The sequence below is a fragment of the Protopterus annectens genome, chromosome 5.part0 (genome assembly GCF_019279795.1).
Source record: "Protopterus annectens isolate FY-2018-M chromosome 5.part0, PAN1.0, whole genome shotgun sequence".
Classification (NCBI taxonomy): Eukaryota; Metazoa; Chordata; order Ceratodontiformes; family Protopteridae; genus Protopterus; species Protopterus annectens.
The window spans coordinates 657,909,921-657,926,365 of NC_056735.1; the positions used below are offsets into that span (position 1 = coordinate 657,909,921).

The window sequence follows — 16,445 nt, forward strand, 5'->3', positions numbered from 1 at the left end:
GGTGCCAGCTTTTCTACAGTTAAAGTTCAGCTGGCGGCTATTTCTAACTTCCATATAGGGGATAATTCAGCTTCTCTAGATTCTTCTAAGCTCTGCACAGCTTTTTTGAAGGGTACCTTTCTTCTTAGGCCACCAATCAAGGACCCCACGCCTCCTTGGGGACCTTACTTTGGTCCTCAAGCCTTGGTTTTTTTTCCCCTTTGAACCCGCTGCTTCAGTGGACCTGCAGTTCCTTTCTTGGAAGGCAGCCTTCCTGATTGCTATTACTTCAGCTAAAAAGAGTGTCGGAGCTTCAGGCCTTATCAATTAATCCTCCTTACATGATCTTCAATAAAGACAGGGTATCTTTGCACACTAATCCTTCCTTTCTGCTGAAAGTGGCCTCAGAATCAAACATTAATCAGGTTATCAATCTCCCTGTCTTCTTTCCGAACTTTCAGAATAAGGGAGAGTATAAATTGCACCTGCTGGATGTTCATAGACAATTACATTTTTACTTACACAGAAAAAAGGCCTTTCGCAAGTCCGATCAATTTTTTGTTTCCTACTCTAAGCCCTTTTTAGGGAAACCTGTATCAAAGGTCACCATTGCTCATTGGATTTCTCACTGTATAATCTTGGTGTATTCAGCCAAAGGACTGTCTCCACCAGGTCAAGTTAAGGCGCATTCTACTAGGTCTATGGCTACTTCAGCTCCTTTTGGTCTATAGTTTCATTGGATGACATTTGCTCTGTGGCTACCTGGGCATCTTCACATACTTTCATCTCCCATCACAAGTTGGATCTTCTCTCCAGAAGTAGGGCATCCTTTGGCTCTGCAACGTTACGGAATATCCTTCCATGAGGGCCTCCCAGGTGTTTGGTAGTTGGGGACTCTGTCCCACAGCTTGAAAAGCAAATGAAAACAACAACTTCAGATAAATAAGTTATGTAGAAAAAAACACCAAAAATCAAAAAATAAAATAAATCCCTTAAATATAATACAAAAATAAAAATGTTAAAAACATTAATGTTCCTAGTATTTATTATAGAATGCTGGATATTATAACTACTATTTTATATGGCTAGTTCTTGATTTAAACCAAAAGGTTTCAAGGTTTTAAATTTTATTATCATTCTAGTTTCCAATTCAAGTAATTTATTAATATAGTCACCACCTCTATTAAGATAGGGCTTACTCAATACACAGAATTTTAAACTATTAGGGGAACCTCCATGTTTAATAAGGAAATGATGGTCAACAGGACTAACTTCGCTATGATTTTAAATAAGTTATGTACTTATCATCACATTCCATCTGAGTTGTTGCTCTTCATTTGTCTTCAACCATCCCTCCCTTATTCCCCCCTGCCTTATGTGGGCTGTGTGGTGGTCTGGCTGGAAAAGACGTGTCCCTTTCTTTGGCATAACTGGTCATTTCTTATGATGCTATCTGGGTTATTGTGCTAAGGGGTAAGGCATTGGGTCAGGTTGGGTTGCTATGGTGGGCAGCAAACTTGATCTGAAGGGAGGAAGGAGACAGGGGCATTATAGGTAGGGGAGGAGCTTGGAGTTCGGATCTGATGCTGAAGAAATGCAGCCGAGTTGGATTCGTTCCAAGTCCGTGTCCCACAGGTTGAAGACAAATGAAGAGCAACAACTCAGATGGAACGTTATGGTGAGTACATAACTTCTTTTAATATCTATTTTGCTGAACTAGACAGAGGACAAATAGTAATGCAGCTGAATTAGCTATTATGTAAGCTTTAAGATAAAATCTTTTAAAACATTGTACATAGCATGGTTTTGGAATTATTAATGCAAGTATGAATAAGCAATATTTGACGCATAGAGGTGTCAGTAGGAGTTAACTACAGATGCACCTGGTGGCGTCACTCGGATGTAATGAGGCAACAGATGTTGTCATAAAATCTTTTTGCATCTGTCGTCTCATCTGTCATTGGTTCTTCTCCAGAACCCAGTGTGTCATCCTAATTCCACTGGTCATTGTTGCCATCTGTATTTTGTTTTACTTATTTATATATTCCTAAGTTTGTATTTTGTTGACTGGGTTTGCCCTAGTGGCATAAGCCATTTTCAAAGGGGACATTGGGAGAAAAGTTCCTAGTTTTAATGCAGTAGCAAGGTGTTTAGTATGTGCAACATTATTGCAACAATCTTTTAGTAGCACTCAGGCTTTAAAATGAAAATTATGTCTTTTACAAGGAAAAATAGTCTTTTTATTGTCACATGCTTGTAAAGAATGGGAATCTGTGTCTCTTTGGCATGAAACTTGATTTCATTTAAAAGCTTAAAAGAGTTGATCTTTGCAAGTATTATGTAAGTAATTGATGGAGAGATCTAAATGCATACAAATTTGATATGAAGCTTAGAACATTTCGGTATATGCAGCTAACATGTACAGTAGTTATTATATCCCTTAGAACTTTGTCACTTAGAATGCAAACTTATGAGGCTTGATATATATATATATATATATATATATATATATATATATATATATATATATATATATATATATATATATATATATATTATTACGAACATCAGTCATGTAGCAGCCCGAAGATGTGACTTAGTTGATCAACTAGTCGTGGGGCTGATAAATAATCTGAGTAGTGGATACCCAGTCTACAGCAACAATGGAGTAAGTTAGCACATTGTTCAATTGATGCATTTTATTTTGATTAATGCAGTAGCATACGTGTGTCTCACATACAGTGTACATCTTTTCAGGATACAAGGTGATAGTAATACAGAACACCAAGTGAAATTATGTTTGACCTGGCAGTAAATACATACTAACCATCTGTAACATTATAGTTGCTTACTCAGCTACCTTGTGGTAACTATTCCTGAGTTATTCATTGTGCCATTTGTTAGGGCAGGTGAGACAGTGGCTGTATATAGTGACAACTGTGTAATTTGTTCTGTTTGTCATATATATATATATATATATATATATATATATATATATATATATATCGTTAATGGTTGTAAAGGAAGACCTTTAATAGTAATTTTCCATTTTTCAGACGCTGTATAATGTAAAAGCAGAGATTTTTCCCCCACTGGGAACAGAATATTGTAAAACAGGCTCTCTCTGCTCTCTAGAAGTATCTGTTACTCGACTTGCGGATCTTTTAGAGGTGGATAAAGATGAAGCATTGACTGAATCTGATGAGTATTGTACTACAAAACTCATGTATGAAGGTGGGATATTTTATTACCATTCAGTTTATAATCAGAATGTTTACTGGATGTCTACATATGACATTAAATTCCACTGAATTGTGAACGTCAGAATTATAGTAATAATATAGTTGACATGAATCTGAATACTTAAATTTGTTTTTTGTATTATCATCTTCAGAAAAAAAAAACTTGTGTTTATTAAAACAAAATATATATAATATTGCTTTTTAACATGCTGTATGATGTAATCTCCTATTGTTTTCTACCAGAAATCATACTATTCCTTTAGTCTGTTCTAATCATTGTTTCTTGCACTTGACTCATCCTGGTGATGACATTTAGATAGGCAGAATTTTGCTTCATTATATCATTGTACCAAACCTACCCCTCATTTAAAAATATAAAATAGTATTAAAAATAAAATGGTCACTTTGTCACATGCAGAATTTTCTAAGAGATGACCTGCCAGATTTTAATAGTTTTCCATTTTTTTTTAGACATAAGAGACAAGTTGAGTCTTTTCCACTCCAACTGAGACACTGTTTATTATTCATATGTACTTCAGCTAGCTTTGCCCAAATACTTCAGTGGATAAAAACTACTGTTCAATTGTTTTAGCAGTCAGAATCAATTATCAGCCACTAGTACATCCAAGCATTTTGACTACCACCATTTATCTATTTTAGGGTTGCAGGGAGCCAATTTCTTTGCTGGCAACCAGCAGACATAAGGCAAGAACCAATCCTGCAGGATGCCAGTTCATTATAGGACACATGCAGCTGGGGACAGTTTCATCATCACCATTTCAGCTACCTGCATATCTTTGAGATGTTTGAGGAAGCTAAAGCCAGTGGAGAAACCTGTGTGACAATGTGGAGGATATACAGACTTCAAATAAGGTCACCCCACTTAGAAGTTAAACTGAAAAATTGAATATTGTGAGTTAGAAACACTAGCTGCTGCACTACTGTGTTGCCTGTCAGCCACCTTTTCCGTTAAATAATTTTTTTTTGTTAGCCATCTTTAGTAACATGACTGTACTTCAGTCATAAAAGAGAAAGCAAACTATTACATATTTTTTTTCTTTTCGTGCATTATATATAAACTGAATAATTTAGAAAGAAATCCTATAACATTACATAGATTGCTGAAGTTCTGCTTTCTCTGTAATATCCCTCCTCCTGAACAGTATTCTGTATGCATTGTTTCCATGTATTACATTTATTTCTATGTAGATTGCTCCTTGCCCTTTTCTAAAGATTTTACCTCCAATTATTTTATCTCCATTACAATATTTATTAATTCTGTTGCTGTTGGTTTAGATTTTGATTTCCATTTTCTAATAATTGCTTTTTTTGGCAGCCAGCAGCACTAAACTTAGTAGGACTTTCCTACGTCTAGGCAAATCCTATCTAGCTATTCTTTTATAGGTAGCTCAGAGATTGTAACAGACTCTTGCTTAACACGATCTCCCAAGTCTCTTTTTGCAACCTTTGACCACCACCTCCTTTGAACAAAGACACCACTTCCCCACCACCACTTGGACCACAATATAGGCACCTAAACACTACAGTTTTTAGATCAGCCCTGTCTTCTTAGTTTTTCTCTCAAATGCCCAATTCTTTTTGAACTTAAGTTACCTTAAGTCCACCCGCCACTCCAGGATGCCTCCCTGATGAAGGCTACGAAAGCACTGACCATTCATTTCAGTGCTCTCACTAGGTTAACGACATCACCAAAATTTAAACTGTCCTGTTGCCACTCTCATGTTTTGTTATTATTGAAATAAGTTGTTTAAAAAGAAAACAGAATCGTATCCAATTTAGCATGAACACACTCTAACCATTAATAATTTAAGAAGATTTTGAAGCACCACCACCATGAAGAAGATTTCAGGTTAAGTCTAACTGAAGCAAGATGGTTTTACATGTTTTTACTCATTACATAGTGTTCCTTTGTAATTATTGAGATATGAACGGTTTCATTTAATCATTGTTTTTTTTGTAAAATACATCTGTTTTTTTCGAGTTTTCCCAATAGATATCCCCTGATTGGACAATAAAGGCACCCCCCATCCCCCTATCCCTTCGAGACTATTGGTGGAACACTTGTACACACCCCCAATCTGGGGAATAAATATCTCTTTCCACGCTGCATTTCAGCACTGAGCAGTGCTTGGAGAGTGATCCTGGGAAGTGTACAAGACTGAAGAACTGAAGAAAAAACTTGAAAGAAGATCGTTTGGAGGTTGTTTTGTTTGTTTGTTTACACTTCCCAAAATTCATTGTTATTCTATCTTTTTACTTTTTTTTTTTTTTTTTTTTTTTTTTTTAGTATACGACTGCTTTTAAATTGCTGTTATAGAATTTGGTAATAAAAAAATGTTATTCTTTAACACGAACAGACTGAGGCACTAAGGGATTTCATCTCAAACCTGGTAGCAGACCTCAGTCAATGGGTTACCACAAACTAGGAGGATCCACACAATATCTCCTTAACTGAGGGAGCTAGCTGCTGACCTTACACACCTCTTGGGGTCAGGTGTCGTAGTGAGTAATTTACTGTTTTTTTATATTCCTATTCCAAAGAAACATTTCCTTAGTTACAGTAATCTGCTTCCCCAAAAGTTCTGACAAAATACCCTGTAGAGAATTTCTAAAGCTCTACCAACTTATTGCATTCCCAAAACACATGATGATCTTTTTGTTTCACTGTTGCAGTCCTGAGTTGTGAAATTTCTTGCTGTGGCAGCCCTTGGCCAGCCCGACTACGAGAGAATATTTTCTTATCCTTATGAAGCCGGAGGATGCTCTATCCAGCGTCATTGTATATGAGTATAAAGAGAGTCAGCTGTCTCCATGACCTTAGTCCTTTCCTGCAGCTGGAGCCCAAAGCAGAGTGCTAGTCATTGCATCTGTCAGTCCATAGCAGAGAAAGAAGACATCTAAGGCTAAGTACCTTGTTGGGGAACTTCTCATGTGCTTTTTGACTAACGTCAGAGAAAGTTAGTAACTGTCTCTGCCTTGGCAAACCAGTATCATACTGGGACTTTCACTCTTTTTGTGAGACTTATTTGGGGCCAGAACATTCCTAATTGTCAGTTTTGTGGTTGCTTTATTAGCAGAACTATCAAGAGTAGGGATGAGATTCCAGCCAAATATTTCAGTGAGTCGTCAGGGCATTCACATCCCATGTTGTCCTTCGGTCAAGCTAATGTAGATCTCACTAGGCAGAAAAAGGAAAAGATCTTCAGATTTAGGACCTCAGATGACTCTTGTTTGCTGTTAAACAGATCTTTTAGGCTTGTGATTGCTGAAGAAGGTGAGACGTCTTTGCAGCCCCCTTGATGACGGAGGTGGTGGCCCAAGGCCCTATCAAGACCCATTTGGAATCCGATATGCCTTTGAGTTGCTGTACTTCCAAACCAGCTGAAGGACTTAGTGTGTTGGCTTAATCTGGAACCACTTCGCAGGCACTAGCTTCTGACTGCTCTAAAACTGATGACAACTCGTCTCATTGTCAGGAGATTACCTCAGCCTACCATTTACAGGAGTCAGTTGTTTGTTCAGGTGCTAGTGTGGAGGTTGGCCCTAGGCTAAAACCTAAGGCCACTCACAAAAAAAGGTACCTTTACCTCAGCCCAGGCCTACCGGCTCCCACTCCCAGGCCTGCCAGCAAGAGCTAGTAAGACTGGCTGAGGGTTTGATTTTCTCTGTGAGATCCAGACACCTCCCTCCCCTAGAAACATCCCCTGGTAAAAGAAAGTGGGATACCCACTACAGGAATTTTCCGATTCTTTTGAATCGGAAGATGATTTGGATCAGAATGAGTTCACCCTTGAGGAGAGTGCACCCATTTCTTCCTATGGGGATTCTGACTCTGAGGAGAACCTTGCTTCACCCCTCCCCCCGAGGATATTCCCTTTGGGGAGACATTACATACCCTGAGGGAGCACTTCAAATGGGAAGCTCAGGACTACCCCTGGTCCAAGAATAGGATTAGGGAATTTCTTAATCTCTCTGAGCATAAAGCCCTTGCCATTTCCCAAGTCTTAGAGATGGTAGACAATGTCTTCTTTACTAGTAGCAGACTATCTCTTTACAAACTGCCCCTCAAAAGCCTGACAGATTTTACAGGGTTCTAGATTCCTACAAACATCTTTGTAAGTATCCTGTGGCAGATCTTGAAGTGGTGACTCCAAGCCCTAAGGGAGCAAAACCTAGTGCTTCCAAAAACCCTTTGCCTATGGACAAGGAAAGCAGAGCCATAGACAGGTCACCTCTGCTACCCTTTTCATGAGGGCTTTGAACTATCAGATGTTCTTTGTGTTTCACTGTTGCAGTCATCACACTTGGGTTATCTGCCTGCAGGTAGCCCTCAGTCGGCCTGAATACCAGAGACTTAGTATTTCTGCATCGGTTGCTGTCGCTCCAGGACTGACGTCAGGTCGTCAGAGGTATAAAAACAGGCAGCCGACGCCATTGCATCAGTCTTTCTTGCCGAGGAGCCGGAAGCAGAAGCAGTTTGCACGAGTGCCGATCGGCCGCTACCTGACTTTTCGTTTCCAAATTGAATCATCCTGGAGTCTTCTAAAGCTAAGTACCCCGTTGGGGATCCTTTTTTCTTGCTCTAGCCGATGTCAGAAAAAGTTAATAATTGTCTTGCCTGTGGAAAGCAAATATCACACCGAGATTTCCATTCTTACTGTGTCACCTGTTTAGGCCCAGACCACAACGTACCTCGCTGTCAGTTTTGTGCTTTATTCAACGAGCAAACTATTCATCGTCGGGCCCTTATTGTTACTACTTTCGCTGTCAATCTCCGTATTATGAAATGGCTTCGATCTCCGTATTATGAAATGGCTTCGGTAAGGCACCCAATTACCGATCTTCCGAAAAAACTTAAGGATAAAGACAGAGACAGACCACACAGGTCCAAAACTGCCGACAACACTTCCGTTAAGCTAGTTGCCAGATCGCCGGTACTCAGTAAGGCACTTTCACAGCCCCTGATGCCCACTTCGATGAATTCGCAGGCCACTACCGACACCCATTCGGAGTCCGGTATGCCTCAAGACTCTTCTTTGACTACGTAACCTGTGGATGTCTCTACCTTGGATGGGTCCGGAGCCGCTGTGCAGGCACCGGCTTCTGAGGAAGTTCTTCGCACTACCGATATTAGACACAAACCGACGAATTCTTTCTCGTCTTCAGTTCTGTCTAAAGCTACCGAGTTTCTAAGGCCAAGAGTACGAGCTATGCCTAAAAAACCGACAACCCAATCTCAAGCACCTGCTGCCTTGCCTCAACATCAAATGCTTAAAATGGCAGAAGACCTGATTATGCTGATTAGGGGTAGCCAGCCTTCCCCTGCTAAGAGGAAAAGAGACCTGTCCCCTGCAGCTTTAACCGACCAAGAGTCTTGATGACTCTGAGGTTTCTGAATATGAAGACATTCCTTTATCTGCTTATGAGGATTCAGATGCAGAGGAATCCATTCCCTCTGCTTCACCTTCAGATAATTTTTATTTTGGGGAAACCCTACATACTTTAAGAGAGCATTTCCACTGGGAATGCCAAGACTACCCTCAGTCCAAAAAGAGACTCAGAGAATTTTTAGATTTGCCACAACATAAACCTTTAGCAATACCTCCAGTTCTGGATATTGTGGATGATGTCTTTATGGAATCCAGCCTAACTCCTGATACTTTACCTCATGCTCCTAGGAAACCAGGCAGGTACTTCAGAGTTTCTGACTCTCACAAATATCTTTTCAAAAATCCTGCTGCTGACTCAGAGGTCATCTCCCAAGGGCTTAAAGGTATAAAAGCAACCACAGCTAAAAATCCTACCCCTTCGGACAGGGATTCCAGAGCTTTAGACAGATGGAGTAAAAAAGTATACACCTCTGCAACCCTCGCCATTAGGGCATTGAATTGTTAGTTTCACATGCTGAAGTACCAGCAACATATTATGGAACTAATTAAACAAAAAGTAGCTACCTTTACAGATTGTGCAGAAAATAAAGAATTACAAGAGCTTATGCATTCTGCAGGCCAAGTCAGTAAGCATACTTTGCAATGTGGCTTTGACGTCCTAGAAGCATCCTGCAGGGCAGCAGTCACTGGTTCTGTACTAAGAAGGCATGCTTGCCTTAAGAAGCAGACCTTGCCAGACCATGTCAAATCAAAATTACTAGATGCTCATTTGAACAAGGACAATCTGTTTGGCACCAAAGCAGAAGAGGTTCTAAAAAAGATGGAAGAAAAAGCTAAATCTATGCAGACAGTCAAAGATTTCTTGCAAGTGCAGCCTCCTAGATTCAGCAGGCATTGCTCCTCGAAACATTGGCCCTTTCTAAGCCCCCTCAAGACCATCTCAAACTAGACCCAGGAAAAACAGACCCCCCCCCCAGACTACAGTCTCAGGGTATGCAGAGATCTAAGCAATGGAGTGCCTCCACTTCAAAAACAGGGAGTGCTAAGCCACCCCCTTATGGAAAGAATTCACAATAACTTCTTAACTCCACTCCTCACCTCTGCACAATTGCTCGTGCCCCTAGGAGGAAAATTTGCCCATCATGCAAAAAACTGGACCTCTATCACCAAAGACAGATGGGTCCTCAACATTGTATCCCAGGGCTACAGATTCTACTTCCACTCTCTGCCAACCCCAAAAGGGTTCACAGACCTTCCTCCAAATCAGTGGGCAGAGGCACAAAACTAAGTTCAATCCTTGCTCTTCATATGGGCAATTCAACCTGTTCCTGCAGAACAGATAGGTCAAGGGTTCTATTCCAGACTTTCCTGGTACCCAGAAAAGAGGGCACTTGGCACCCAATCCTAGATCTTTCCATTCTAAACACCTTCCTGGTGGTACCAAAATTCAAAATGCTCACCCTTCAGCAGCTTCTTTCCATGCTGTTCAAAGATGCCTGGTTAGCCACCCTAGACCTAAAAGAAACATCTGCACATCCCTATCAGGGATTCATGCAGGAAATACGTACGTTTCAGGGCAGGATCTATGCATTAATCAGTTCTCTGCATTTCCCTTTGGCTCATACACTGCTCCCAGAGTTTTCACAAAATGCTTGGCTGTAGCCATTGCCTATTGCAGACAGAGGAAAATTTAAATTTACCCGTACTTGGACGACTGTCTGATTCAGACAGACAGACAGGAACAGCTGTCACAGCACCTGACATTTGTAAAGAACCTTCTAACCTCACTGGGGTACACTATCAATGAAAAGAAATCAAATCTTGTCCCCAGTCAAAAGATTCTATTCCTGGGAGCAAGCTTGGAAACAGCATCCCAGATGGCATGCCTTACTCCAGAAAAACAAGCCTGTCTTGACAGGCTACTTCACTCAGATGGCCACGAGAACCCAGCTATCTGCAAGGAAAATCCTGCAGCCCCTAGGGTTCATGGCCTCTTGCATCCTACTAATTCCATATGCCAGACTGCATATGAGGGAAACGTCAATAGTACTTGAAAAGTCTTTGGTGCCAACATTCTCAGGACCTGGAAACTGTCTTACCTGTCATACCTTGCCTAAGGACAGAGTTTCTTTGGTGGGCAGCAGCATGCAACCACAACAAGGGACTTCCCTTTACTCAACCCCACACTGCCCAGACCCTTACCACTGACGCATCAGGCTATGCCTGGGGGGCACGACTGCACGACAAGTGCATTCAGGGCCACTGGAGCCCAAGTCAAATTCATCTGCACATCAACCAAAAAGAGATGCTAGCTGTTCAGCACGCTCTAACAGCTTTCAGATCCCTACTCTCACCAGGACTCCTGCTAATAAAAACAGACAACACCACAGTTATGTGGTACATCAACAAACAAGGGGGAACCCACTCTTACCCACTCTACAGGCTAGCCATGGCCCTGTGGAACACGGCCTTGGACATGCATGTTCATCTGCAAGCTCAATTCCTGCCAGGCAAACAAAACTCTCTGGCAGACAGCTTAAGCAGAAATCTCCTAGACCCACACGAGTGGCAATTAGAACCCAGCACCTTAAGCCTTCTAATCCAGAAATGGGGGACTCCAGAGGTGGACCTCTTTGCCTCCCCATACAATCACCAGCTCAGCAAATTCTGTACCAGGACACCTCATAGCGGGGCCTGGAAAGTGGATGCCCTATCCTTCCAGTGGGAAAACCTCTCAATGTATGCATTGCCCTCTCTGCCTCTTATCTCAAGAATATTACTCAAGATAAGACAAGACAGACCAAGGACAATCCTGATTGCCCCAGACTGGCCACACCAGCACTGGTACCCACTACTGCGCAGCCTGTTACCAGTGCCTCCCTGGCACCTACCCCAGATCCAAACCCTCCTCACTTAGCAGGGGGGACAGATCTTGCATCCACAACTGCAAACCCTGAATCTTGCAGCCTGGCTTATTCCTTGAATTCTCCCCCAGTGACCAGCCTAAGCAAGCAGGTGCTGGAAGTCATTCTTGAAGCCAGAAGACCCAATACAAGGAAATCCTATGCTGATAAGTGGAAAAGGTATTGCTCCTTGATTCAGTCTAAAGGAGAGGACACAGCACTGCCCTCCTTACCTCTAATCCTGGATTACCTGGCAGATCTACTCCACAGAGGCCTATCCTTCTCCTACGTTAAGATCCATGCCTCTGCCATCTCAGCTCATTACAACATTGAACCACCTCTCTTCTCTAACCCTCTCATCAAACAGTTCCTGAGAGGGCAAACAACTTAAGGCCACTAAGGAGAGCACCCACCCCTGCATGGGACCTTAACTTTGTACTGGAAAAGCTCACACTACCCCCCCTTTGAACCTGCAGCGTCAGCAGAGTTAAAATTCCTCTCTTGGAAAACAGCCTTGCTTCTGGCCACCACTTCAGCTAGAAGAGTGTCTGAGCTTCAAGCACTTATGGCTGTGGAACCCTTCATTATTTTTAATGCTGACAGGGTCTCCTTCAGGACTAACCCTTCCTTTATGCCTAATGTGATGTCCAGTGTGGCTCTCAAACAATCCATCCATTTGCCTACCTTCTTCCCTAATCCAATAAAGGGGAAAGGATCCTGCACTCCCTGGATGTGCACAGACAGCTCAGATTCTACTTGGATAGGACTAAGGGCTTCAGGAAATCTGACCAGTTACTACTCAGTTTTGCACCAGGGGCAGAGGGCAAGGCCATTACAAAACAAACAATTTCCAAATGGATAGCACACAGTATCCATTTTTGCTACAAACACTATGGAAACCAACCCCTCAAGGGGTCAGAACACATTCCACTAGGGCAACTTCTACCTCTACAGCATTCCTCAGGGGAGTCCCTACCAGGGACATTCTGGAAGCTGCTACCTGGAGTTCTGTACACACCTTCACCAAGCATTGTCATCAGCCTATCTTTTCCAAATCCAGGGCAGGTTTTGCAACAGCAGTCCTGCAGGGCGTACTAGCCAGCCCCAACTCTTCTTGACTGCCTCCAACCTTTCTTCAGCTTTGGGAATCAACCCGTGTGTGATGACTGCAACAGTGAAACATGAAGAACATAGTACAGTTGTGTACACTTACCGTAAATGTAGATGTTCAAGTGTATTCACTGTTGCAGTCCTGGTTTCCCTCCCTCCAGCCCCCCTTGTCTCTCTCTCTCTCTCCACTGTATGTCTATTACTCACCCCTTACTGGGGTATTGGTATTTACTTTTTACTGGTGGTGTTTTTCTCCCACCATAGCTTAGCTCCCTATTGGGGGGCTCTTGACATTTGGGGCAAGAAAAACTGATGTAATGGCGTCTGCTGCCTGTTTTTATACCCCTGACGACCTGACGCCAGTCCTGGAGCGACAGCAACCGACGCAGAAATACTAAGTCTCTGGTATTTGGGCCAACTGAGGGCTACCTGCAGGCAGATAACCCAAGTGTGATGACTGCAACAGTGAATACACTCGAACATCTACATTTATGGTAAGCGTACACAACTGTACTTTTCATATGGTGAAGTACCAAGAGACTATCCTTGACCAGATGAAACAAAAACTAATGGGGATTGAAAATAAGGCCCTCTCAAAGGAGTTAATGGATTTATGTTATTCCTGCTGTCAGGTGGCTAAGCATTCTCTACACTGCATCTATGATGTCTTGGAAGCCTCCAGCAGGGCAGCAGCCACAGGATCCGTCATTAGACGGTATGCCTGACTGAGTGAGGGAGCATGTCAAATCCAGTCACCTGCATGGACTTTAAACAAAGATTTTCTTTTTGTTACTAAGGCTGAAGCTGCCCATAAGAAATTGGAGGATAAGGCCAAGTCCATGCAAACTGTCAAGGACTTCCTTCAGGTCCAACCCCCTCAACTCAGCTGGAATTATCCTGTCAAACATTGGTCCTTTCCAACCCCCCAGTCTAAATCTAAGCAAAGGAAACCTCATAGGAAAAGGGGCGAAAGACAGTACAAGTGGCCTAGACAGTGGCAATCTGACCCTATTAGACACTCAGGATCACATCCCCAGGGACCTAGCAGGGAGCAATCATGACTCTTGTATTTCACTTTCTTACCCTTTCCCTCTTCCCCACCCTCCCACCAACTGGGGTGGAGACTGTCACTTTTCTACAAGAACTGTACTCATTACCAGGGATCTATGGGTGCTAAACATCATTCAAAGTGGTTACAAACTCAAGTTCAGGCATTCCTCCTAACCAAAAGACAGAGGCATTAATTCAAATAGTTTGTGTGCTCAAGGCTCTGTGGAACCTGTACTAAAATAGTTAACAAGGAAAAGGTTTTTATTCCAGATTTTTCCTGGTTCACAGAAAAGAAGGTAACTGAAGACCAGTTCTAGACCTGTCAAAGCCGAGCCGATTCTTAGAGGTCTCAAAATTCAAAATGCTAACTCTCTACAAAAACTGCTGCCATGACTACACCCATTGCCTTCATGGTAACCTTAAATCTAAAAGATGCATACCTCCATATCCCTGTAGATGAATCACACAACAGGTTCTTGCACTTCAGACCAGTTGTGAGGCCCTAGCAATTCTGTGCTCTCCCCTTTGGCTCATCTGCTGCATCCAGGGTCTTCACAAAATGCCTAACCCTGGTGATAGCCTTCTGCAGGACAAAAGGAATTCAGATTTACCATTACTTAGATGATAGCCTCATTCAGGAAATAAGCCTAGAAAAACTCAAGGCAAACCTGCTTTATACCCGACACTTACTAATGTCAGTGGGGTTCACCATCAATACACTAAAATCTCAAGCAGGATTGTGTTTCTTTGAGCCTTACTGGAGAGCTCTTCAGAAAACTTTCCTTCTTCCAAACAAGGTTACCTTTCTAAACTTTTACTTCAAAAAGATCTTGGACAGGGAATACCTTACATCCAGAGAGTATCTCACGGCCCTGGGATACATGACCTCTTGCCATTCTCTTGATCCCCCTGGCCAGACTACACATGAGAAAGCTGCAGTGGAATCTCAAAAATGTGTGGTGCCAACATTCTTAGTCTCATCCTCAGAGTAAAACTGCTTCCTTGCCTCAGGAAAGGGTTTGCCTGGTGGCCCCAAACATGCTGCCTGAATCCAGGCCTTCCCTTCAGGTTTATCCCTCAGCACCAAACTCTGACAATAGATGCATCAAAAATAGCCTGGGGACCCCACTTCAACAACTTCCAGACTCAGAGCAAATGGGAATCCAAGTTCAAAACAAACACATCAGCCTAACAGAACTAATGGCAGCCCAAGAAGGCCTGATTCCCTTCCAAAAGAAATGGAAACCCAGAGTCCTCTTGATGAAGACAGACTATGCCACAGTTATGTGGTACATAAACAAGTGGGGGGAACCCACTCTTACCACCTTTGTAGCTTAGCCATTTACCTTTGGGAAACAGCAAACTCCATGGGGCTGTGCCTAATGGCACAGTACCTACCAGGAGAAACCAGTCAACTAGCAGATCACCTCAGCAGGAGCCTGTCAGACTACCATGAGGACAACTTTATTGGGAGGTATTCCTCGGCATCGCCAAAAGAAATGGGGAGTGCCACAAATAGATGTTTTTGCCACTAAAGAAAATTATCATTTGAAAAGGTTTTGATCCAGGAACAAAATGAAGTCAGCCTGGAAGACAGATGCCTTTTCCTTTGCTTGGACAGGCCTATTCATTTATCCCTTCCCCCCAAGTACCACTGCTGTTAGGGTATTACTGAAAATGAGGGAAGAAAGGCCAAGGCTAATTCTGATAGCCCTGAACTGGCCGAGACAACACTGGTACCCTCTGTTACTCAGTCTAACCAATAGGGAGCCATGGCAGCTGCCACAGTGAGTGGATCTACTAACAGATCAGGGGCACATTAATAAACCCCAACCTGCACACACTCAAATTGACAGCTTGGATGATACCTTGATTCCATGGAAGGGACAAGCAGGTCCTGGACATTCTAAAAGAGGCCCGGAGACCTGGCACTAGGAAATCTTACTCTGTCAAATGGAAAAGATTCATTCATTGATGCAGTCAGAAGGGCCGTAACCCTCATCAAGCTCAGATCCCTTTCATCTTGGCATACATATCCAACCTTTTTGAAAAAGGTCTGTCCTACTTCTCTATAAAAATCAATGCTTCAGTTATTTCTGCCTTTTCAGCCTCCTCTCTTTTCACATCCCCTCATGAAACGGTTTCTGAGAGAGGTTGTCCACATTAGGCTGCCCTAGAAATCTCCTGTTCCTTCCGGATACATCAGTTTCATTCTGGAGAAGCTCACCCTTCTACCCTTGGAACCAGCGGCCTTTGATGATATAAAATTCTTGACCTGGAAGACAGCTTTCCTATTAGCCATTACCTCAGCCAGAAGGTGTTAGAGCTTCAGGCCCTTATGTGAGTGTGGAGCCACCCAGATAGAGTGTCTCTCATGACCAGCCCTTCCTTTATGCTCAAGATGGTGACAGACAATTCTTTAAACCAGACCATATCCTTCCCTACATTCTTTCCTAACCCTCAGAAAAAGGGAGAAAGGATCCTCCATTCTTTGGATGGGCATAGGCAACTGCATTACTACTTAGACAGAACAAAGAATGTCAGGAAATCAAGATCAACTTTTTATGGCCTTTGCTAGTAGCTCTGTGGGGAGACCAGTTTCAAAACAAGCTATTTCCAGATGGATCTCCCACTTTAAATCCTTTGCTACAGCCATCATGGCAAGAACCCTCTTGATGACACATTCCACTAGGGCTACTATTACCTCTACTGCCTTTCTTAAAGGGGTGGCCACCAAGGGCATTTTGGAA

General features: G+C 42.6%; 1 protein-coding gene across 2 annotated transcripts in view; it reads left to right on the forward strand.

The window, feature by feature from the left end:
* TRAPPC10 (trafficking protein particle complex subunit 10) overlaps window positions 1–16,445 on the forward strand; it is a 2,525,275-nt gene that overhangs the window by 2,345,117 nt on the left and 163,713 nt on the right. For both annotated transcript variants that reach the window (XM_044072500.1, XM_044072501.1), the window contains exon 21: window positions 3,036–3,213. In XM_044072500.1, the coding sequence (XP_043928435.1) occupies window positions 3,036–3,213 (178 nt within the window). The remainder of the gene's footprint in view (window positions 1–3,035; window positions 3,214–16,445) is intronic.